Below are 23,762 nucleotides of genomic sequence, written 5' to 3'. Positions count from 1 at the left end.
CAACATAGCGAAATCCTATCTCTACAAAAGAAATTTAAAAATATTAGTCAGGAATGGTGACTTGCGCTTGCAGTTCCAGCTGCTTCAGAGGATTGCTTGAGCCCAGGAGTTGGAGGCTGCAGTGAGCTATGATCATACCACCACATGCCAGTCTGGATAACAGAAGAAGACACTATTGTCTCAAAAAATAAAACAACAGTTGTTCAGGATCATTAGGAATATATTTAATCAATGCTTTTTCAGAAATGGTGGTTTAAAAATAAGTAGGATAGGAAGGAAGCCCTAAGTAGGTATTCTGCTCACAGACTTCTGTTTCCTGCGACACTTTTAATATCTATAAAATAATTAGAGTTTTTGATTGTGTAGTAGCCTTCATTTTAGAACTGAGGATTTTTTTCTAGACATGTATTTTAATTTGAGTTTCACTCACTGCCAAAAAAAAAAAAAAAATTGGCAAGACAGAGAAAGAGGAAAAAAGAAAACAGGTCACAAAATGTACAAGTCAAAAGCAGTCATTCCAAGTTTGTGTCTTATATATTCTCTCAGACTTTGCTATCTTCTTTATGTTTCAACATTTTTCAGATAGCATCATTAATGAACAGCCTTCCAGCCCCCCTCCATAATGCAGCTTTTTGATCCCAGTGCCCAACTGGCTTCAATCAGTTCCTCTGACCATGCAGATTATGACTCTACAAAACCTGCCAGGACTCATTTCCTTAGTATGAGATGCAGGCAGAGAGAAATTGAGAGATAATGCCACATAATGCTCATCAAAGCAGAAAAAAATCAAACCTAATGCACAACGGGGTTGCAAAGAGAAAAAAATAAGCAGTTTGTATTACAAATGAAAGGAAATAACAGGGACAGAAGAAAAAGAAAATAAAACAAATGATTTCATGTAGGTGCTATAAAATCTTTAATCAAAACACAGGCTCTGATGAATGATCTCTTCTGCCTGAGACTCAGGAATGTCATGGTCCTTATGTTCAGGAAAAGAGCCAGCTCTTTTATTGAGTTGACAACCGTTGTCATTGAAGCCATCCTGACGTTTCCTTGCTTCTAGTTAGATAGGAAGAGAAACAGAGCTTCTGCACAGCAAAAGAAACTACCATCAGAGTGAACAGGCAACCTACAGAATGGGAGAAAATTTTTGCAATCTACTCATCTGACAAAGGGCTAATATCCAGAACCTACAAAGAACTCAAACAAATTTACAAGAAAAAAACAAACAACCCCATCAAAAAGTGGACAAAGGATATGAACAGACATTTCTCAAAAGAAGACATTCATACAGACAACAGACACATGAAAAAATGCTCATCATCACTGGCCATCAGAGAAATGCAAATCAAAACCACAATGAGATACCATCTCACACCAGTTAGAATGGCGATCATTAAAAAGTCAGGAAACAACAGGTGCTGGAGAGGATGTGGAGAAATAGGAACACTTTTACACTGTTGGTGGGATTGTAAACTAGTTCAACCATTATGGAAAACAGTATGGCGATTCCTCAAGGATCTAGAACTAGATGTACCATATGACCCAGCCATCCCATTACTGGGTATATACCCAAAGGATTATAAATTATGCTGCTATAAAGACACATGCACACGTATGTTTATTGCAGCACTATTCACAATAGCAAAGACTTGGAATCAACCCAAATGTCCATCAGTGACAGATTGGATTAAGAAAATGTGGCACATATACACCATGGAATACTATGCAGCCATCAAAAAGGATGAGTTTGTGTCCTTTGTAGGGACATGGATGCAGCTGGAAACCATCATTCTCAGCAAACTATCACAAGAACAGAAAACCAAACACCGCATGTTCTCACTCATAGGTGGGAACTGAACAATGAGATCACTTGGACTCAGGAAGGGGAACATCACACACCGGGGCCTATCATGGGGAGGGGGGAGGGGGGAGGGATTGCATTGGGAGTTATACCTGATGTAAATGACGAGTTGATGGGTGCAGCACAGCAACATGGCACAAGTATACATATGTAACAAACCTGCACGTTATGCACATGTACCCTACAACTTAAAGTATAATAATAATAAATAAATTTAAAAAAAAAAAAAGAGAAACACAAATACATTCTCCCTGCGGATGGACACTTCCAAACTAACCACTCCCATCCAGTGGTAACCTACTCCCAAATCCTCCAGGTGGCCTACTACACCCTGCTTTCTTCTGCTTGCAGTTGCCTGAAATGACATTGCTCACCCTTTCTTCTCTTAAATGTTACCCTTTTCTGTGTTCCTTTATTAGAGGTGTTTGGCCTACAGTGGAAAGGCCTTACATTTGTGTCACATAAATGATGTCATGTTATTCAGTCCATTGCATTTTCTGTCAAGTAATACCTTATGGTATTTTACCTTTACCAATATAAAACAAATTTCTTTTCTTTGTTTTAAGTTCTTGCCCTAAACTTCAATATTATCTGGTGATGGAGTGGTAAACAGGCTCTTCATTCATGGAGCTTGTATCTAGAGTGAGTAATAGAATAGAACAATTTCTTAAATAAATCAGGAGTTAACGCTGATTGTGATGAGAACTCAGGAGAAGTGTAAGGTATGTTGGAAACAAGAGGCATAAGTTGAATGAGGGATTTGGACAAGTGTTCCATGTGGGACAGATACTTCTGCCTGTCTGAAGGACACAAAGGATGTGCCAAGGTTATGTTTCCAGATCGGGTTGATTAGCCCCCTGGGTTTCTGCTCTTGAGACATTGCCAGAGGCCAAATTAGGCCGAGTCCCTGGATGTGTTTGCCTCCTGTAGGGCATTCCTAAAGTCAATCAATACCTTCAGATCAAGAACATTTTCTCTTATAACATCTCTTGAATTGTTTGGGTTCTCCTTTAAGAATAACAAGTCATCCCTGCAAGCTCTTTATTTTCTGTTCTCTATATTCACCATATTTTCCCTATTTTTGTTTCTTTATTCTTTTCTTCTGAATTCTAGGTAGACTTAAGTTGTTCTTCCAAATTGTTGACATCAATCTGGCTCTTCAGTGCCCCGATGTGGATTTCTAGTATGATTTTCCATGGTAACTTTCTGCATGTCTCATATACTTTTTACATCCTAATATGTAGCTTTATTTTCCCGTCGTGTTCTCTTCATTTTGCTTTTGGCTAACTTGTATGGAATCATGTTATTTTTGCATTTGTATGGAAGTCATGTTGCTTTTGAATTGTAATAAAATTGAAATTTTCTTCTGGATCCTGTAGTAGATTAGCATAAAATCCTCTTTTTGAGAAACTCAAGTATTTCCTCTCAGGATTTCTCCAGTTAGCAATTCACGAGGAAACAGAACCCGGAACAATTCTTCAGTGCAGATTCTTTATCGAAAGGCAATGCATGGGACAGGCAGAACGGCCCTGCCCTGCCTACTCCAAAGGGGAGAACAGCCAGATGTGCCTGCGGCCAGCCCCAGCAGCTGCAGCTGGAATGCTGGAGAGCCAAGCAAGGGTCTGGAACGTGGATGAAGCTGAGATAATCTCAGGGTGTGTGTGTTACTTTGAATGCATCAGAGTACTTAATTTCTTAAAAAAAAAAACGTCACAAGACAGGCTGTCTGTTCATATAGGTAATAGTCTGCATCCTAGATCTGTATTTGGAAGAAGCTTTTCTACAAGTCCAGGCCAACTGCTATTCCTGGTGGGCGTTTACTAGCTCACTTCTGCTTCAGCTTGGCCGCTTTTCCCCCTGGCCTATCAACTCAGTTGGAGGAAATCAGAACTGGACATTTCGAACAATGGAAATTGATTTCCTCCTAAATATACTCCTAGGGTTTTTGCTGCCTTTGTGCACTCAGAATGCAGTGTAGTAATATTCCAGCAACCACCCCAAACACACACACACACACACACACACACACACCACCCACGTTCTTATGGATGCCTCACTAACATATACAGGCACACACTTCACAGACACACACTCCACGTGTTCTGCCTAATTTCTTGTTATTCTTTTCTCTTATAAATGTAGTCAACTAGCAGGAGGGCAGGAGTACCAAGGAAAAGGGACCAGAGTTCAGGCACTCCAGAAAGCAGCACCTTAGGGCTATAGGCACAACTATTAGTTTTTGGCCGGAACACAACCTGTGAGAGTTACAAAGTGAGTCCGTTTCCTTTTCTACATAACCTCTGTTTAATCATGACAGAAAGTGTTGCAGGATTCTGGGCCAAAGTATGAAATGCATCCGAAAAGCCAATTGTGTCATCTATCCAGGGATACCACCACGTGAGAACAAGGTCCCCTAATATTCTAGAGTGCCTGGCCTCTATGCAAAGACAATAGTGTATTTATTTACAAGAATGTGAGCACCAACGTTGCAGAGTTTAGGCATTTACGTTCATTGCCATATCCTCAGTATTTACATCAGAGCCTGGATTCTAGGAGGTAGCTAATACTTTATTTTGGTGAAATATTTGATTAGAGCAGTTATGTGATTATTGGCTGTCTTCCTCTAGACTAGGAGTTTCCTGAAGGCAGCACCATACTGTTTTCTTTGCCAGGTTATCTTCCGCTTCAAGTACAGCGTCTAGAACATAAAAAGTAAAAACATATCATTTTATGAATAAAAAAAGCACTTTTAGGATTCAGAAAGCAGAATGACTAGTAGTATAGCTGTGTTCATGTCTGCCCCTCAGACTGAGTGACCTGATAATAGTGACTCTTTTATTCATCTTTGAACTTCTGCCGAACCCAGCACAATTCTTTTAAGTAAGTCCTTGCTTACTAATTATTTGGTTGAATAAGCAAACAAATGGAAACATCCATAATATTAGCAAATATGATTCAAGACATGAAAAGCCTTATGCATTGAAATCTACACGACTTAACCCTAGAAGGCTGAAGTGATTGATATCACACCAGGAAAATTATTAACTTAATAGAACACATCAAAATAAGACATTGTTCAAATCTATATAATTATCTCAATTGCCAAAAAAGTATCTGATAAAAACTCAGTAGCTATTCATCATAAGCACAGTAAAAATAATAGGAAAGAGAGTTTCTTTTTTCACAAGGGAAAAATTAAATGTTTCAACAAGCATTACCTTTAATGTAGAAATACGAGACTTTCTAAAACAAACAAGAATAATATGAACATAGATCACTTCACCATTGCTGCTACAATTATTTATTATTTTCATAGTAAAATTATTAAATATTAAGGAAAATAATATTAAAAATAAAATCACCAGACCTCAAAATCTTCAGTATACTATTAAAAATGAACTAGCAGGAAAATCATTGTTTCAAATGTGTTTACTAGGAAGAAAAAAATGCAATTGTTCAGGATTATGACTAAGACCCCAAAAGGTAAGTAAAAATGATACATTAAATGCTAATGTGGGGGAAATAGAAGGCAAAAGAGATGCATGTTAAAAAATTACAAGTTCTAATTACACATTAACCCCTAAAATCCAGTTGAATGTCATTTGCAAAGAAATTATATTGTTTCTTTAAAAAACATATGCTCCGGTGTGTGATGTTCCCCTTCCCCAGTCCAAGTGATCTCATTGTTCAGTTCCCACCTGTGAGTGAGAACATGCGGTGTTTGGTTTTCTGTTCTTGATGGGGGAGGGGAAAAGGATTGCATTGGGAGTTATACCTGATATAAATGATGAGTTGATAACTGCTGACCAGTTGATGGGTGCAGCACACTAACATGGCACAAGTATACATATGTAACAAACCTGCACGTTGTGCACATGTACCCTAGAACTTAAAGTATAATAATAATAAAATAAATAATAAAATAGTACCATTCTTCCCATTAAAAAATAAATAAATAAATAAATAAATTTAAAGAAATTTTTAAAAAAGCATATGCTATGATTTCTGTTATTACCACTAGAAGCTACATTAATTAGACACTGACATATAATAGGATAGACTCTAAGTATAAATTATTTCTCATGCACACAGCACCTTGAATGGTAGATATTATTGTCTTCTTTCTTCCAGATAAAAATAGAGGGTGAGAGGATGCTCAGCAGGTGGAGGAAATATACTAGGCCAGGGCACAGGTTTGGTTCCTAATGAAGGGCATGTTATGCTACAACAGTATGAACAAGAAAACACGAGTAACACAAAAGCACTAGATGAACATATACACACGTGCACATCCTCACACACACACATCTAGTACAAATAATTAAACTCAGAGTAATTATCAACATGAGTATGAGAAAGAGATAACTCATGCCCCACACAGATGTAATTAACTATGTGCAAGGCATTGAGTAAGGTCTTAGGATATTCCTCAGGTTTGGAATCCCCTCCCTGCATTTTCACTTGTTAAAATAAAATCACCAAGGAATATTTACAGTGGAATCTTTGAGAGAAAGTTTGTATATCATTTCTTTAGTGTAATTTGTGTTTTAATTCTACTTTAGTATTTTGTTGAAGTATATCAAGATCATGTGGCATAGTTCTGTCATAATGGCATTTAGTAAGCTCTCTCCATACCCCTGTTACTTCTACATTACTAATTTTCTTGTCGAGACTTGTATTACTTTTTTATTATTGTTTGTTCCACTTGAAATAGGGTCATTTTATTGTCTCCAGAAACAATACTATTTCTAATTTTCTTACATTTTACACAAGAATCTATCCATATATAACTCAAAAAATTGAAAAAAGGCAAACTTCGAAACAACTTATTAAGGAAATAAACACACTTCAGCATCCATTTTTCCCTAAAGGAGAAGCAGTTACTCCTGGAATACTGAGTGAGATCTGTCGGTGGCTCCTCTTCGAAGCCAGTTTTCCTCACTAGGGATGACTTATTCATTTGTACATCAAGGAATTCTCAGCTTTCTTACCCCTTCTAGAAGCTGGGGACATTTGATTATGTGGAGGACTCCTTGCAGTTCTGAAACACTTCTCAGAAAAGCAGGTAGCTGTCAACATTTTAGAAGTGCAGAAAAGGCATTGTCTGGAGGCACACCCTCCAATGCTGCTTTTAGCGTCCTTGTGAGATTTTGATTTGAATCCTCCTTTTGTATCTATCAGCTATTTGAACACTGACAAGATACTAAACTTCTATGAACCCTAAGTTTTTGTTTATTATGTTAAAAATAATGCTAGTCCTTATAGCCTAGAATTGTGAGGATAATTATTAGCAGGTCATATGATAGCAAATATTGACTGGGTTCTTAACACACTTCAGGCATTGTGCATGCTATATGTTTGAATCCATCTTTGTATTTAATGCTAATCACTCTATCAAGTAGTTGTTATTTATCTCCATTTATAACTAGGAAACTGAGATTCAAATTGCTTATGTAATTTGGCCAAAGTCTCCCAGTTAGTTGTCCAGATTCAAATCCCCCGTCTATTGGACTCATAGTCTCTATACTTCCAGGATGGTTTTCACACCTATTCAGTGCTCAATAATTGTTAGCCATCACTGTTATTATTATTATTGGGAAAACTCTGAAACACATTTCCCAGAAACTCCCAATAGACAAATGTGGAGCCAAGTCTTTTTTCAAGATAGGAACTTTGTCTTGTCTTTTCTGTATATATGTGTAACATATTGCTTGCCTTCTTGTGAATCCACTAAGAGTCACATGTTGGCGGTATGTATGACACTTTCATGTCTGTCTCCTTTGTCAGCTCGCTCATGGTCCAGACATGAGAAGGTCATCTTTCCTTATTCTTCTTCCTCATTTCCACCCACTGCAGCTTGTACTTGGGCTGTTTGTATCTTGGTAAGTGCAGGAGCACTTCAGTTCGTCATCACTGCTGCTGTTTCCTCTTTCCAGATACTGGATCTTGCATTAATGACTTTAAATTTGGAACCATTCATTCTACCGTGGCTGTTGGGGCTTTCTCTTTCTTTATAGAGTCACATTGCAGGAATACGTACTAAGCTCCTGAAAACTGACACACCCTTGCATTTGGCAACTGGGTCATTATTATTATTATTGTTTTATTGTATCATTTATTGACTTTGAACTTGATGCTGGGTTTGATTAAGGGAAAAGGCTTAAAGAGTTTTTCTTTTTAAACTTGCTTATCCTTTTACCTTATATCTAATTTCATCTCATGACAAAGAAGAGATATGAAATTGTATTTGACGTGGTACACTGATGCTTCCATCTGAATATTGCTTTGTCATTGTTTTGATTAGAAACAATAAATGGTGTTGACAAACTCTGGGAATGATTTTTATAATGAAAGAATAGTGAAAGTGGAGAAGATTCAATAAATGATTTTTAAATAAAATGCTTTTCTTGAATATAAAAAAACTTGCTGTTGGCAGATGACATTGTAGGAAATGTTACTCCAACATAGACTGGTAGGACTTTTACCCTTCCCACTTCTCTGTCACTTCTTGTCTTTCTAGAGCATCTCATTACTTTCCTTTATGAATTCTTCCCCAAGGCTCTGGTGTTAGGGGCGGCCTTCATTTTCCATTTCAGTTCAAGGGACTTACCACTTAATTAAGTTATTCTCAAGACTGACACTCAACTCCAAAGTTCCACTCATCATTTCACTTTTTAGAGCAGAGATCAACTGCATGATAGTGTACCTATTGATGGTCCCTGATGTCTCAGAGGCCCCTAGTTGTATATTCAGATGAGAATATCAACAGGGCCTTCCTCACATAACTGTAGGAAAGGGTCAAAACCCAGACCCCATAGAGAGACCTGGGACACTTCTAATTTATGAATGCAATTTTTAAAAATATTTAAAAATTAAATACCATGACACAAAATACAATACAATGGGAGTGAGTAATTCACAAGATCATATGATAATTTGTTTTTATTTTTTTGTTACACTTTATGTTCTAGGGTACATGTGCACAATGTGCAGGTTTGTTACATATGTATACATGTGCCATGTCAGTGTGCTGCACCCATTAACTGGTCATTTACATTAGGTATATCTCCTCAAGCTATCCCTCCCCTCTACCCCCACGCCACAACAGGACCTGGTGTGTTATGTTCCCTTTCTGTGTCCAAGTGTTCTTACTGTTCAATTCCCACCTATGAGTGAGAACATGCGGTGTTTTATTTTCTGTTCTTGCGATAGTTTGCTAAGAATGATGATTTCCAGCTGCCTCCATGTCCCTACAAAGGATATGAACTCATCCTTTTTTATGACTGCATAAAACTCATCCTTTTTTATGACTGTATTCCATGGTGTATATGTGCCACATTTTCTTAAGCCAGTCTGTTATTGATGGACATTTGGGTTGGTTCCAAGTCTTTGCTATTGTGAATAGTGCCACAATAAACATATGTGTGCATGTGTCTTTATAGCAGCATGGTTTATAATCCTTTGGGTATATACCCAGTAGTGGGATGGCTGGATCAAATGGTATTTCTAGTTCTAGATCCTTGAGGAATTGCCACACTGTCTTCCACAATGATTGAATTAGTTTACAGTTCCACCAACAGTGTAAAAGTGTTCCTATTTCTTCACAGCCTCTCCAACACCTGTTGTTTCCTGACTTTTTAATGATCACCATTCTAACTGGTGTGAGATGGTGTCTCATTGTGGTTTTGATTTGCATTTCTCTGATGGCTAGTGATGATGAGCATTTTTTCATGTGTCTGTTGGCTGCATAGATGTCTTCTTTTGAGAAGAGCCTGTTCATATCCTTTGCCCACTTTTTGATGGGGTTGTTTGTTTTTTTCTTGTAAATTTATTTGAGTTCTTTCTAGGTTCTGGATATTAGCCCTTTGTCAGATGAGTAGATTGCAGAATTGTTCTCCCATTCTGTAGATGCCTGTTCACTCTGATGGTAGTTTCTTTTTCCATGCAGAAGCTCTTTAGTTTAATTAGATCCCATTTATCAACTTTGGCTTTTGTTGCCATTGCTTTTGGTGTTTTAGACATGAAGTCCTTGCCCATGCCTATGTCCTGAATGGTATTGCCTAGGTTTTCTTCTAGGATTTTTATGGTTTTAGGTCTAACATTTAAGTCTCTAATCCATCTTGAAATAATTTTTGTATTTGTATAAGGTGTAAGGAAGGGATCCAGTTTCAGTTTTCTACTGATGGCTAGCCAGTTTTCCCAGCACCATTTATTAAATAGGGAATCCTTTCCCCATTTCTTGTTTTTGTCATGTTTGTCAAAGATCAGATGGATGTAGGTGTGTGGTATTATTTCTGAGGGCTCTGTTCTGTTCCACTGGTCTATATCTCTGTTTTGGTATCAGTACCATGCTGTTTTGGTTACTGTAACCTTGTAGTATAGTTTGAAGTCAGGCAGCGTGATGCCTCCAGCTTTGTTCTTTTGGCTTAGAATTGTCTTGGCAATGCAGGCTGTTTTTTGGTTCCATATGAACTTTAAAGTAGTTTTTTCCAATTCTGTGAAGAAAGTCATTGGTAGATTAATGGTGATGGCATTGATTTATAAATTACCTTAGGCAGTATGGCCATTTTCACGATATTGATTCTTCCTATCCATGAGCATGGAACGTTCTTCCATTTGTTTGTGTCCTCTTTTATTTCATTGGGGCAGTGGTTTGTAGTTCTTGAAGAGGTCCTTCACATCCCTTGTAAGTTGGATTCCTAGGTATTTTATTCTATTTGAAGCAATTGTGAATGGGAGTTCACTCATGATTTGACTCTCTGTTTGTCTGTTACCGGTGTATAAGAATGCTTGTGATTTTTGCACATTGATTTTGTATCCTGAGACTTTGCTGAAGTTGCTTATCACCTTAAGGAGATTTCAGGCTGAGATGATGGGGTTTTCTAAGTATACAATCATGTCATCTGCAAACAGGGACAATTTGACTTCGTCTTTTCCTCATTGAATACCCTTTATTTCTTTCTCCTGCCTGATTGCCCTAGACAGAACTTCCAACACTATGTTGAATAGGAGTGGTGAGAGAGGGCATCCCTGTCTTGTGCCAGTTTTCAAAGGGAATGCTTCCAGTTTTTGCCCATTCAGTATGATAATGGCTGTGGGTTTGTCATAAATAGCTCTTATTATTTTGAGATACGTTCCATCAATACCGAATTTAGTGAGAGTTTTTAGCATGAAGGGCTGTTGAATTTTGTCAAAGGCCTTTTCTGCATCTATTGAGATAATCATACGGTTTTTGTCTTTGGTTCTGTTTATATGCTGGATTACATTTATTGATTTGTGTATGTTGAACCAGCTTTGCATCCTAGGGATGAAGCCCACTTGATCATGGTGGATAAACTATTTGATGTGCTGCTGAATTCGGTTTTCCAGTATTTTACTGAGGATTTTTGCATTGATGTTCATCAGGGATAGTGGTCTAAAATTCTCTTTTTTTGTTGTGTCTCTGCCAGGCCTTCATATCAGGATGATGTTGGCCTCATAAAATGAGTTAGGGAGGATTCCCTCTTTTTCTATTGATTGGAATAGTTTCAGAAGGAATGGTACCAGCTCCTCCTTGTACCTCTGGTAGAATTCAGCTCTGAATCCCTCTGGTCCTGGACTTTTTTTGGTTGGTAGACTATTAATTATTGCCTTAATTTCAGAGCCTGTTATTGGTCTATTCAGAGATTCAACTTCTTCCTGGTTTAGTCTTGGGAGGGTGTATGTGTCCAGGAATTTATCCATTTCTTCTAGGTTTTCTAGTTTATTTGCGTAGAGGTGTTTATAGTATTCTCTGATGGTAGTTTGTATTTCTGTGGGGTCGGTAGTGATATCCCCTTTATCATTTTTTATTGTGTCTATTGATTCTTCTCTCTTTTCTTCTTTATTAATGTTGCTAGCAGTCTGTCAATTTTGTTGATCTTTTCAAAAAACCAGCTCCTGGATTCGTTGATTTTTTGAAGGGTTTTTTTTGTCTCTATCTCCTTCAGTTCTGCTCTGATCTTAGTATTTCTTGCCTTCTGCTAGCTTTTGAATGTGTTTGCTCTTGCTTCTCTAGTTCTTTTAATTGTGATGTTAAGATGTCCATTTTAGAAATTTCCAGCTTTCTCTTGTGGGCATTTAGTGCTATAAATTTCCCTCTACACACTGCTTTAAATGTATCCCAGAGATTCTGGTATGTTGTATCTTTGTTCTCATTGGTTTCAAAGAACATCTTTATTTCTGCCTTCATTTTGTTATGTATCCAGTAGCCATTCAGGAGCAGGTTGTTCAGTTTCCATGTAGATGAACAGTTTTGAGTGAGTTTCTTAATCCTGAGTTCTAGTTTGATTGCACTGTGGTCTGAGAGACAGTTTGTTATAATTTCTGTTCTTTTCTGTTTGATGAGGAGTGCTTTACTTCCAATTATGTGGTCAATTTTGGAAGAAGTGTGATGTGGTGCTAAGAAGAATGTATAGTCTATTGATTTGGGGTGGAGAGTTCTGTAGATGTCTATTAGGTCCGCTTGGTGCAGAGTTGAGTTCAATTCCTGGATATCCTTTTTAACTTTCTGTCTCGTTGATCTGTCTAATATTGACAGTGGGGTGTTAAAGTCTCCCATTATTATTGTGTGTGAATCTAAGTCTCTTTGCAGGTCTCTAAGGACTTGCTTTATGAATCTGGGTGCTCCTGTATTGGGTGCATATATATTTAGGATTGTTAGCTCTTCTTGTTGAATTGGTCCCTTTACCATTATGGAATGGCCTTCTTTGTCTCTTTTGATCTTTTTTGGTTTAAAGTCTGTTTTATCAGAGACTAGGATTGCAACCCCTGCCTTTTTTGTTTTCCATTTGCTTGGTAGATCTTCCTCCATCCCTTTATTTTGAACCTGTGTGTGTCTCTGCACGTGAGATTGGTCTCCTAAATACGGGAAACTGATGGGTCTTGACTCTTTATCCAATTTGCCAGTCTGTGTCTTTTAATTGGAGCATTTAGCCCATTTACATTTAAGGCTAATATTGTTTTGTGTGAACTTGATCCTGTCATTATGATGTTAGCTCGTTATTTTGCTCGTTTGTTGATGCAGTTTCTTCCTAGTATCGATGGTCTTTATATTTTGGCATGTTTTTGCAATGGCTGGTACCAGTCGTTCCTTTCCATGTTTAGTGCTTCCTTCAGGGTCTCTTGTAGGGCAGGCCCATTGGTGACAAAATCTCTCAGCATTTGCTTGTCTGTAAAGGATTTTATTTCTCCTTCACTTATGAAACTTAGTTTGGCTGTATATGAAGTTCTGGGTTGAAAATTCTTTTCCTTAAGAATGCTGAATATTGGCCCCCACTCTCTTCTGGCTTGTAAAGTTTCTGCCAAGAGATCCTATGTCAGTCTGATGGGATTCCCTTTGTTGGTAACCAGACCTTTCTCTCTGGCTGCCCTTAACATTTTTTCCTTCATTTCAACTTTAGTGAATCTGACAATTATGTGTCTTGGAGTTGCTCTTCTCAAAGAGCATCTCTGTGACATTCTCTGTATTTCCTAAATTTGAATGTTAGCCTGCTTTGCTAGGTTGGGGAAGTTCTCCTGGATAATATCCTACAGTGTTTTCCAACTTGATTCCATTCTCCCCGTCACTTTCAGGTACACCAATCAGATGTAGATTTGGTCTTTTCACATAGTCCCATATTTCTTGGAGGCTTTGTTCATTTCTTTTTACTCTTTTTTCTCTAAACTTCTCTTCTCGCTTCATTTCATTCATTTGATCTTCAGTCACTGATACCCTTTCTTCCAGTTGATCGAGTTGGTTACTGAAGCTTGTGCATTTGTCACATAGTTCTTGTGTCATGGTTTTCAGCTCTATCAGGTCATTTAAGGACCTCTCTACATTCGTTATTCTAGTTAGCCTTTCGTCAAATCTTTTTTCAAGGTTTTTAGATTCTTTGCGATGGGCTCGAACTTCCTCCTTTAAAAGCTCACAAAAGTTTGATCGTCTGAAGCCTTCTTCTCTCAACTCATCAGAGTCATTCTCCACCCAGCTTCTTTCCATTGCTGGCAAGGAGCTGTGTTCTTTTGGATGGAGGGAGACGCTCTGATTTTTAGAATTTTCAACTTTTCTGCACTGCTTTTTCCCCATCTTTGTGGTTTTATCTACCTTTGGTCTTTGATGATGGTGATGTACAGATGGGGTTTTGCTGTGGATGTCCTTTCTGTTTGTTAGTTTTCCTTCTAAAAGTCAGAACCTTCAGCTGCAGGTCTGTTGGAGTTTGCTTGAGGTCCACTCCAGACATTGTTTTCCTGTGTATCAGCAGTGGTGGCTGCAGAAGAGTGAATAATGCTGAACAGCAAGTGTTGCTGCCTGATTGTTCCTCTGGAAGCTTCGTCTCAGAGGGGTACCCAGCCATGTGAGGTGTGAGGTGTCAGTCTGCCCCTGGTGGGGGGTGTCTCCCAGTTAGGCTACTCGGGGGTCAGGGACTCACTTGAGCAGGCAGTCTGTCTGTTTTCAGATCTCAAACTCCATGCTGGGAGAACCACTACTCTCTTCAAAGCTGTCAGACAGAGACATTTAAATCTGCATAGGTTTCTGCTGCCTTTTGTTTGGCTATGCCCTGTCCCCAGAGGTGGAGTCTGCAAAGGCAGGCAGGCCTCCTTGAGCTGCAGTGGGCTCTACCCAGTTGGAGCTTCCTGGCCGCTTTGTTTGCCTACTCAAGCCTCAGCAATGGTGGGTGCCCCTCCCCCAGCCTCGCTGCCACCTTGCAGTTAGATCTCAGACTGCTGTGCTAGCAATGAGGGAGGCTCCGTGGGTGTGGGATCCTCTGAGCCAGATGTGGGATATAATCTCCTGGTGTGCCGTTTGCTAAGACCCTTGGAAAAGCACAGTATTAGGGTGGGAGTGACCCGATTTTCCAGGTGCTGTGTGTCACAGTTTCCCTTGGCTAGGAAATGGAATTCCCTTCCCCCTTGCACTTCCCAGGTGAGGTGATGCCTCGCTCTGCTTCAGGTCTCGTTCATTGGGCTGCACCCACTGTCCTGCACCCACTGTCTGACACACCCCAGTGAGATGAACCCAGTACCTCAGTTGGCAATGCAGAAATCACCCATGTTCTGTGTTGCTCATGTTGGGAGCTGGAGGCTGGAGCTGTTCCTATTTGGCCATCTTGGAACTGCCCCCAGTAAGAGTATTTATAAACATAAATTTAGGTGGGTGTTGTAGAGTTCAATTCAAGTTCAAATTTGGGGCTTTTTGTAAACGTTAGTCACAGATTAATTGCTGACATATTGTACCCCTTATTAGGGATACAGCATTATGATAAATTTCTAGGAGAAAAATACCTAAATTACATTGTGGTCATGTTTCTAGTGGAAATAAAACTTAACCTAGAAGACAAAGCCATAATTATTCATTCAAATATGATACTGAATTGCTGTGTGGCCATCGATAAACCACATAACTTCCCTGGACTTTTTTTCATTTTTTTTTTTTTTATTGGGGATAGTATTAGTTACCACATTGAATGTAATTGGATATGGTGTAAGGGCAAACTAATTTGTAGATATGAAATATTTTTGAACTATAGAAGACTTTTGGACTTAAAATGGTAATGATGATGCAGCCCCCTTTCCTCATGAAAAATAATTTAAAATAACAAGAAGGAAATTCCACCTTTATTGAAAGGAATCTTCAGCCAAATATAGGAAGAAGGGCTCCAGAGCCCAGTATGCCGTTTCAGAAGTAGATGGTATGCCTGTCTGAGAAAACAATCTCTTATTTGCAAGAATGCACTCTGTGGCAAGTGCATGCCTGGAAGCCAGTGAACATGAAGCAACTGGAGGATGGGAGGCTGAGTCAGGAGACACTGAGACTTACCACTTGTATGAAAGGAGTCAGAAAGTGGAGCAAGCTGGAAGAGAAACTCCTTTAGAAGCAGTCCTGAGTGCCATCTCTCTCTCGCCTGGGGAGAATTAAAGGCTAAACTAGACATAGGAGTACATTTTTGTGCACTTCATGGTCAGCCTCTGACAATTACTGTTGTGCTATATCCCACTCTGACCCTCCTCCCATAGTTCCAAATACTCACTATATTCAAAGATAAATTGCCAGCATATAGTCTATGAAGACTCACCATGTGAAGAAAAGACCATTGCAGCATAAATACCATTGTATTAAAATAATTAGAATAGAAAGCAGTTGAAAAATATTCACCAGGAAAATTTTGTCATGGAGAAAATGAAATTAATTCCCAAATGTATTACTAAATTAAGCAATATACAGTAACAATACAATAACTTCTTTGAAATAATGTCTCAAAGCAGACATTCAGGAAACAGAAAATTCAGAAAGAAATAAAGCAAGGAAACAGAAGGAAATGACTCTTAAGCAGATAAAACAAGAAAATTAATATATTAGTTTGTTCTCATGCTGCTACAAAGAACTACCCAAGACTGGGTAATTTATAAAGGAAAGAGGCTTAATTGACTCACAGTTCTGCATTGCTGGGGAGGCCTCAGGAAACTTACAATCATGGCAGAAGAGGAAACAACCATGTCCTTCTTCACATGGCAACAGGAGAGAGAAGTGCAGAGTGAAGTGGGGAAAAGCCCCTTATAAAACCATCAGATCTTGTGAGAACTCACTCACTATCACAAGCACAACATGGGGGAAACTGCCCCCATGAGGTCTCTCCCATGAGGTCCCTCTGCCAACACATGGGGATTACAATTCAAGATGAGATTTTAGTTGGGGACACAGGGAAACCTTATTAAGTATAGGGAAGAATAGTAGAAAAGAATGTTAAATCTAAAGATACATTGGAAATAACCTAAAGGAGAATAGAAACTGAAAATATCAAAAAGCATGTGAAGATTGAAAAAATGAAGCAAAATAGATTAACATGAACAACGAGTTAAAACAATTGTCAGGGTAGATGAATGAAAATAATTTGTTAGAAAAGTCCAAACAGAAAACAGGGAAGTTCAGCATACACATAAGTGGTATGCCTGAAAAGGAGAAATGAACATACGGAGAAAAAAATGTTTAAAGTTACTTTTTCCAGATGTGAAGAAGTTTTGAGAATAAACATTTTTGACTTTAATCTTTTGTTTGGAAGCCCAACATTATGAAAATAGTTATGCAAAATGATCACCATCAATATCCTAATCCACTTTCCTTTCAAAACACAATCATCCCTTGGTATCTTCAAGCGATTATTTCCAGTGTTCCCAGAAGATACCAACATTTACTGATGCTCAAGTTCTTTGGGGTATGTATTCAGAAACCACCAATATAGAAGGCCAACTGGAACAGGGAATCTTTTGGGGAGTCTGAAAGGAGATTAAGTCCTAAACAAAGGGTGACCTCAGAATTCCTCTCAGTAACATTCCACATTAGGAAAAGAACAGGTCAGTGCCTCTCCAGTGCTTTCAGGAAAAGGCAGTGTAACCCATGTTCCTAAACTCAGTCAGTGTATCTTTTAAAGTAAGGCAACTGACAAACAGTTTTCAACATGTAGTACTGCTCAGAATCTAGTTGCCAGATTCCTTTAAAAATATTCTGACAATAAAAATGAATAGAGGAATTATGGCAAAAGAACTGTTGATAAACATTAAATATGTTGAAAATATTAAATATTTCTAACTGTAGTAATAAGTAAAAATATTTCTGAGAATTATGTTTACAGAACAGAATGAAAATGTTACAAAGGATAGTAACATTGAAAAAATTTATCTGATACAATTTAGGACGAAAAGTGGAAGAGAAGGTGAGAGGCAGGATACATATGGTGAATTCTTCATCTTTTATAGCTGAAGGCAAAAAAATGCCACTTAATGGTGATGTATTAAATAACATAGCATAAACATACAAAGGCATAAAAATGTAGTAAAACAAAGTGTGTAAACAGTTAAAATTAGGTAATGCAATAAGAGAAGTGATTGGAGAGTAAGTGGAGGTATAAATTTTGTCAGTATTACAGTGAAAAGTCAGTAGATAATAGATAAAGAAAAAGAAATATCGGATTAAAAGTATTATATTGGCCAGGCACAGTGGCTCATGCCTGTAATCCCAGGACTTTGGGAGGCCGAGGCAGGTGGATCACCTGAGGTCAGGAGTTTGAGACCAGCCTGGCCAATATGGTGAAACCACATCTCTACTAAAAATACAAAAATTAGCCGGGCATTGTGGCAGGTGCCTGTAATCCCAGCTGTTCAGGAGGCTAAGGCAGGAGAATTACTTGAACCCAGGAAGCAGAGGTTGCAGTGAGCCGTGATTGTGCTGCTGCACTCCAGGCTGGGTGACAAGAGCGGGACTCCGTCTCAAAAAAAAAAATAAATAAATAAAAAGTATATCACATTGTATTTAAAAGATAACACAAAAGGTAATAGAAAAACCTGTGACCTTCAGATTATTAATAATAAATTATTAATAGTAACACAAACAGGCACAAAAAGAACGAAGTGAAATATTGAAGGAAAAAAAAACTAGTATCATCATCAGGCATACCAAAACACAATATAACTGATTCTGAAAATATCTACCATATTAATAAGGGCACTATTTATCAAATTTAGTAAGAAAGTTATTTATTTTCACAAGAAATCAATAGGAATGGATATCTATGCATCACATAACATAGACTCACATTCCATAATGGAAAATCTACAGAAATTTCAGGGCAAAAGAGAAGAAAACATATTAGTTGCAGGAAACTTAATTCAGTGTGTGAAAACTATTAGTAAAAACTAGTAAGCAAATAGAAGACTGCTAAAACATGATTGATTTCAAAATGTTACATATCATTGTGTTTTTCTTCATTAAAGATATGTCTTCATAAATTCTCTAAAATTTTTAAAGTTTTCTCTTAAATTGGATTAATGGTTTCTGAATTAAGAACATTTAAAAAAATCTTTAAGAAACTGCTTTCAACTTTATCTTTCAAGTTTCTGTGCTATTCACACTTAGTCTTCACTGACTCCTACATGAACTGAAGCTCTAAGTGTAGGACTAAGAGCAAGTGTTAGAAATTTGGAGGCCCTACTACGGTAGGTCTCTCAGTTTTGTAAAGAATCAGATGCTCAGTTGGCTGGAAGGATAGAGAAAGGAAAAATAGAGTCCCTTTTCTCAAAGCCCCCAAGTCCAGCAGGGAAAACACACCTTATATATCATAATAAATAGAATATGCAAGATAAGCTCCAGTGTATGCAGGAGGAAAGGGACTTTGGTGGAAGCAGCTAAAAAGATCTTGTAAAAATATAAATTGGGTCTTATGATGCAAGAATCCAGCCTGTTTTAACATGGATTGGATGACTTACTTATTCAGAGACTTGGAACAAAAAATAGCGGATATGGATCACAGTTTTCTGTGATCGTTGGAGGAAAAATGTGACAAAATCCTATATGCTGTCCTTGGGATACCCTCCTGACATCCCCATTCCCTCTCTGTTGCTTGTGCTTACAGTAGAGATGGGTCTTCTCCTAACAGGCGCTTCTCAAATTCCAGATCTCATTTTTCTGTCTTCTCTTAGGTACCTCAGACTTCTGACCTTTTTTCTGGTTACTAATACAGACTTTCATTGTTTTTCTCTTTTTGCTGCATCTATAAATATTGTGATTTCTCAGAAATTTTGTTTTGTATGTGTTTATGAGACAATTGGCCAGATGAGGCTACAAGAGGAGACACAGGAGAGACTCAAGAAAATAAAGTATTTTTTACTCACAGGTCCTAGAGACAGGAGGCATGCCATACATGGCAACATGGGGAAGACCAGAGTGGTCAGGAGGCAGAAACAGGAGCAAGGTAAGTTGTAAGGCATGGCCTTTATTGGGGTTTCTGAGAGAAAGGTAAGGCAGGGTAGGATGAACAATTTAGGACTACTTTGAATAATTTCTCCAGACTTTGGGAAACAGCAGTGTTCTCTAGTTGCCTGGTACCTGGCCCTGGGTTGCTTAAGACAGAAGAATATTGTTTCCGGGGTATATGGGCAAGGTAACGGAAGTGTGGCTCTGGGTTGGTTAGTTTGCATGTCACAGCATGCTTCAGGCTGATCCCTTTTCTAGCTTAAGAATTGACTAGCCTTAGGCAAAGGTGATCTCTTCCCCAGTTAGAAAGATTTTCTAAGATATCAAAACATCACAAGGTACAGACAATTTAAATACACAATTATTTGCAATACAACCTTGTTCTGGGCCTTCTTTTCCCTCACTTTCTTCCTATCATGACTTTCCATTCCGTAGCCTAAAATGCCATCTATCTTCTAATGACTTGCCTGACATTCACTCTTGTGTATCTAACTGCCTCTTTGCCCCATGAATTTTCAAATATGTCCAAAACATACCTCTTGATTCTCCTCCCCACTCTTGCTTCTCCCCCAATCTTCCTTTTCAAGATAAATGGCACCATCAGGCAACCAGGAGGTCAAACCAGAAACCACTGGCTTCTTTAATTCCATTACCCTTCCTTTCCTATCCCACAACCACCTATTCACACCCACACTTAAGAACCTTTTAACCATCCACCCTTCCACAAAACTTGGTTCTTCTTTCAACATAAATCTCAAATTCGGCAACTTCCCTACACTTCTACTGCCACTGCCACCACCACCCTGCACCAAGCAAGCCACTTTCATCTTACCCCTTTTCTGTCACAGTACCCCCCCCATCATATTCTACACGTTTATACTCCTAGCTGCTGTACAAACCATTTTTGATTAATATTGGTAAAACAAACTATATCACTCCCCATCTCAAAGCCATTCTCACTGATTTCTAGCTGTATTGAGGATGAAACATGCAAACCTTACCAGGGTCCAAACGCCTTCCCAGCATAACCTGTTCTCTTCTCTGTTTTTTCCAACATAATTTTTTTCACTCTTCTTTCCTCCGCAATTCATTACGCTCCAATACCAATGGTCTTTTATCAGGTTCTGGAACCGTTTTCCTGGTCTTGATTTAAAGGAAATTTAATTAAATAAAGATCTCCATAGAAAAACTGTCTCTGTCTACTCTGTCTAAATTATTCCCTTCCTATAGTATTTTCCATTTCAGCAGTTTGTTTCCTTCAAAGCAGCTGATCACTGTTGCAATTATATTTACTTGTGACCTTATTTTGTGTTTTGTCATCTGGACGTTATGTTCCAGGAGAGTAGGGATAATATGAGTAGTTTTCTCACCATCAGATCTCCAGTTCCATCACAGAGTGGTAACATTATAGGCACTCAAGGGTAGGAACATACAGGACATACCCAATAAATCATTGTTGAATGAATGATTTAAGTTCAATTTGTTACGATATTTTATTCAAAATAGGGCAATCATTATCAACAAAACATGAAAGAGAAAAATGAGAGAGAACCACAGCAGGGACAGCATCGTAAAAGTTAACTGGGATTTGGGCTTCCATTAGTGGTCTCAGCTTACTACGATCTTTATACCAAGTCAAGTCAGGAGAGGCTGGAAAGAGAGCTGAGATGGCTGGCTGGCAAGGCTGTCTCCACTTCACCTTACCTGCCGTGGCTGTGACCATGCTATGCACGGGTCTCAACTAATAACTTTCTTCCTTCAGCCGTGCTTGTCATGTTACTCTGTAATCGGGATGTGTTTATATTTCTTATTTTGGCAGAAACACTCAAGAGAGGGGACTTGATTTCAGTCTCAACTTACAACTGCTCTCTCCAATAATTTTTGTGTGTGAAATATCCTAATTACACTCAGTGTCTTCCTTGCATTCCCAGCAACTTGAGTGACAGATAATTCTATTAAATGTGGGGAGCAATGAGTTGGGCAGGGGTTAGCGAGCGATGGCCTGAGGGCCAATCCAGCCTGCCACTTGTTTTGGTAAGCAACAAATTTTTTGGAACACAGCTGCACCCATTCATGTACGTATTGTTCATGACTGTCTTCCTGCAAAAATATTAGCCCTGAGTTGATGGATATTGATGGTGGAGTTCACAAAGTTGAAAAATAACTTATCTGCCCCTTTACAGGAAAAGTTTGCCAACCTCTGGACTAGAGTATGATCTTCTTTATTCTGAGCCTTAGATACAGTATTAGGACAGTTTAACTATTTTTCTAACATCTCTATTTATACATTATGAATTAATTTTGGGGAAAATTGGATTTTGTTTACATCTTCCAGTATCATTTAGTTCAGACCCTATTATGTTCCAGGCATTTACTTAATCGATAAAGAAAGCTTTTTGTGACCTTTCCATCCCAAGTAATCTCCCATTGCTCTTAAGGCCTATATTGTTTTACCACCCATAGCACTTTATCTCTCATAGAGCTCTATCTCACCTGGTGCTTTATCTCCCGTAGCACACAGCATTTTGACCTTGTATGTGAATCATGTATGTGCATGGCTAATCTAGCCTACCGGGTGGCATTGTGTAAAGAAAATTGTATTTCGAGAATGACAGATTGCTAGGCTCTGAGCTGCATAGTAGTTGGGATTGTGCCTCTTTTGCTGACCTGGAAACTTGTCCAGTGTGTGTCACTTGGTAGACGTTTTATCATGCATGAATGAGTCCGCATTGTGCCTCTACATTAATAGAGACTTGCCTCCTTGCTTTTTGTAGATGACAGTAGAACTGGATCTATGATGAGCATTATGTAGCATGCCCCATCCGTGCCAGACATACACACAGACACACACAGACACACACACACACACACACACCTTACTCTCAATAGTTTCATGTGTCCACTGTTTCTAATCAGTAAATTGAGGGTATGTCTGGACACTGTACTTTTACAGTTAGACGTTAGACTCTTAACTCTCATTTACCAAAGAACTTTGAACAAGATACAAAAGATGACCTTTAATTTCCTCATCTTTTAAACGTAGCTAATCACAGCCACCTTCCAGGACTGTAGTAGAAGTAAATGAGATCGCAAGCACGACTGGAAGGAGCTGGCACAGCCCATAACTCACTGGAAGTGGTCAGTAGAGGTCAGTTTTGTTCACAACCAAGGCCTGTGACTTCCACTCCAAACTGCTAAGGGAAGCCCTGCTTCTCAGTTACTTGAATTATAGTCTCTAGGAGTATGAAAGCCAGGGTGTTCCTTTAAATTTCCTGCTCCCCGTGATTTCTGATCCCCTCATTCAGTCTTTGCCATCCTTGTACATTGCATTACAATCTGCCACACTGTGGAAGCCAGAACTCTGAGTCATTATTGCTGTTTCCTACATCCTTAAGGCCTCAGAAATCTTTACTCCGTCCACTTCTCACTTAGTTTCTCAGTCATCTGCTTAACCCAAATGATGATTTTCTTTTCCCTGGTCTGATTGAAAAATCTTCGTCCTGGCTGCCCTCTACCTCCTTCTCCATATGAAAACTAGAACTCTTTTTTTTAGTTTGAGACAGAGTCTCGCTCTGTTGCCCAGGCTGGAGTGTAGTGGCACGATCTGGGCTCACTGCAAGCTCCACCCCCAGGCTTCACGCCATTCTCCTGCCTCAGCCTCCTGAGTAGCTGGGAGTACAGGTGCCCACCACAACGCCCAGCTGGTTTTTTTGTATTTTTTGTAGAGATGGGGTTTCACTGTGTGAGCCAGGATGGTCTCGATCTCCTGACCTTGTGATCCACCTGCCTTGGCCTCCCAAAGTGCTTGGATTTCAGGAGTGAGCCACGGCGCCCAGCCTAAAAAAAATCTAGAACTCTTAAACACATATATCAGACAATGTGTTTTCAAAAACTCCTAATGATTTCCCATGAAGACTGACATGATATCAAATCCCTATGCAGTGGTCTACAGGCTGTCATGGAGATGCCTCTAAATTAATTGCATATCTTGGAGTTTGTTCACAGTATACCAGGCTCAAGGTCCCATGAACTGATGTCTGTAGCTTTAAAGACCAAATTATTTTCTGCCTCTGCACTTTTGAACGTGTTATGCCTCCTCCTTGTAAATCTTTCTGCCTCTCTTCACAAAGGTCATTTTTATATCCATCAGGTGTC

General features: G+C 38.8%; 1 protein-coding gene across 6 annotated transcripts in view; it reads left to right on the top strand.

The window, feature by feature from the left end:
- NRG3 (neuregulin 3) overlaps positions 1–23,762 on the top strand; it is a 1,119,166-nt gene that overhangs the window by 338,613 nt on the left and 756,791 nt on the right. For 2 of the 6 annotated variants that reach the window (XM_050803846.1, XM_050803845.1), the window contains exon 2: positions 19,528–19,605. The exons of the other annotated variants lie outside the window; for them this stretch is intronic. In XM_050803846.1, coding sequence (XP_050659803.1) covers positions 19,528–19,605 — 78 coding nt within the window. The remainder of the gene's footprint in view (positions 1–19,527; positions 19,606–23,762) is intronic. 6 annotated transcript variants of the gene reach the window in all.

This window comes from Macaca thibetana, chromosome 9 (assembly GCF_024542745.1).
Source record: "Macaca thibetana thibetana isolate TM-01 chromosome 9, ASM2454274v1, whole genome shotgun sequence".
Lineage (NCBI taxonomy): Eukaryota > Metazoa > Chordata > Mammalia > Primates > Cercopithecidae > Macaca > Macaca thibetana.
Note: the sequence above shows the minus strand (reverse complement) of the source record. Positions and strands in the feature narration are given on the sequence as shown.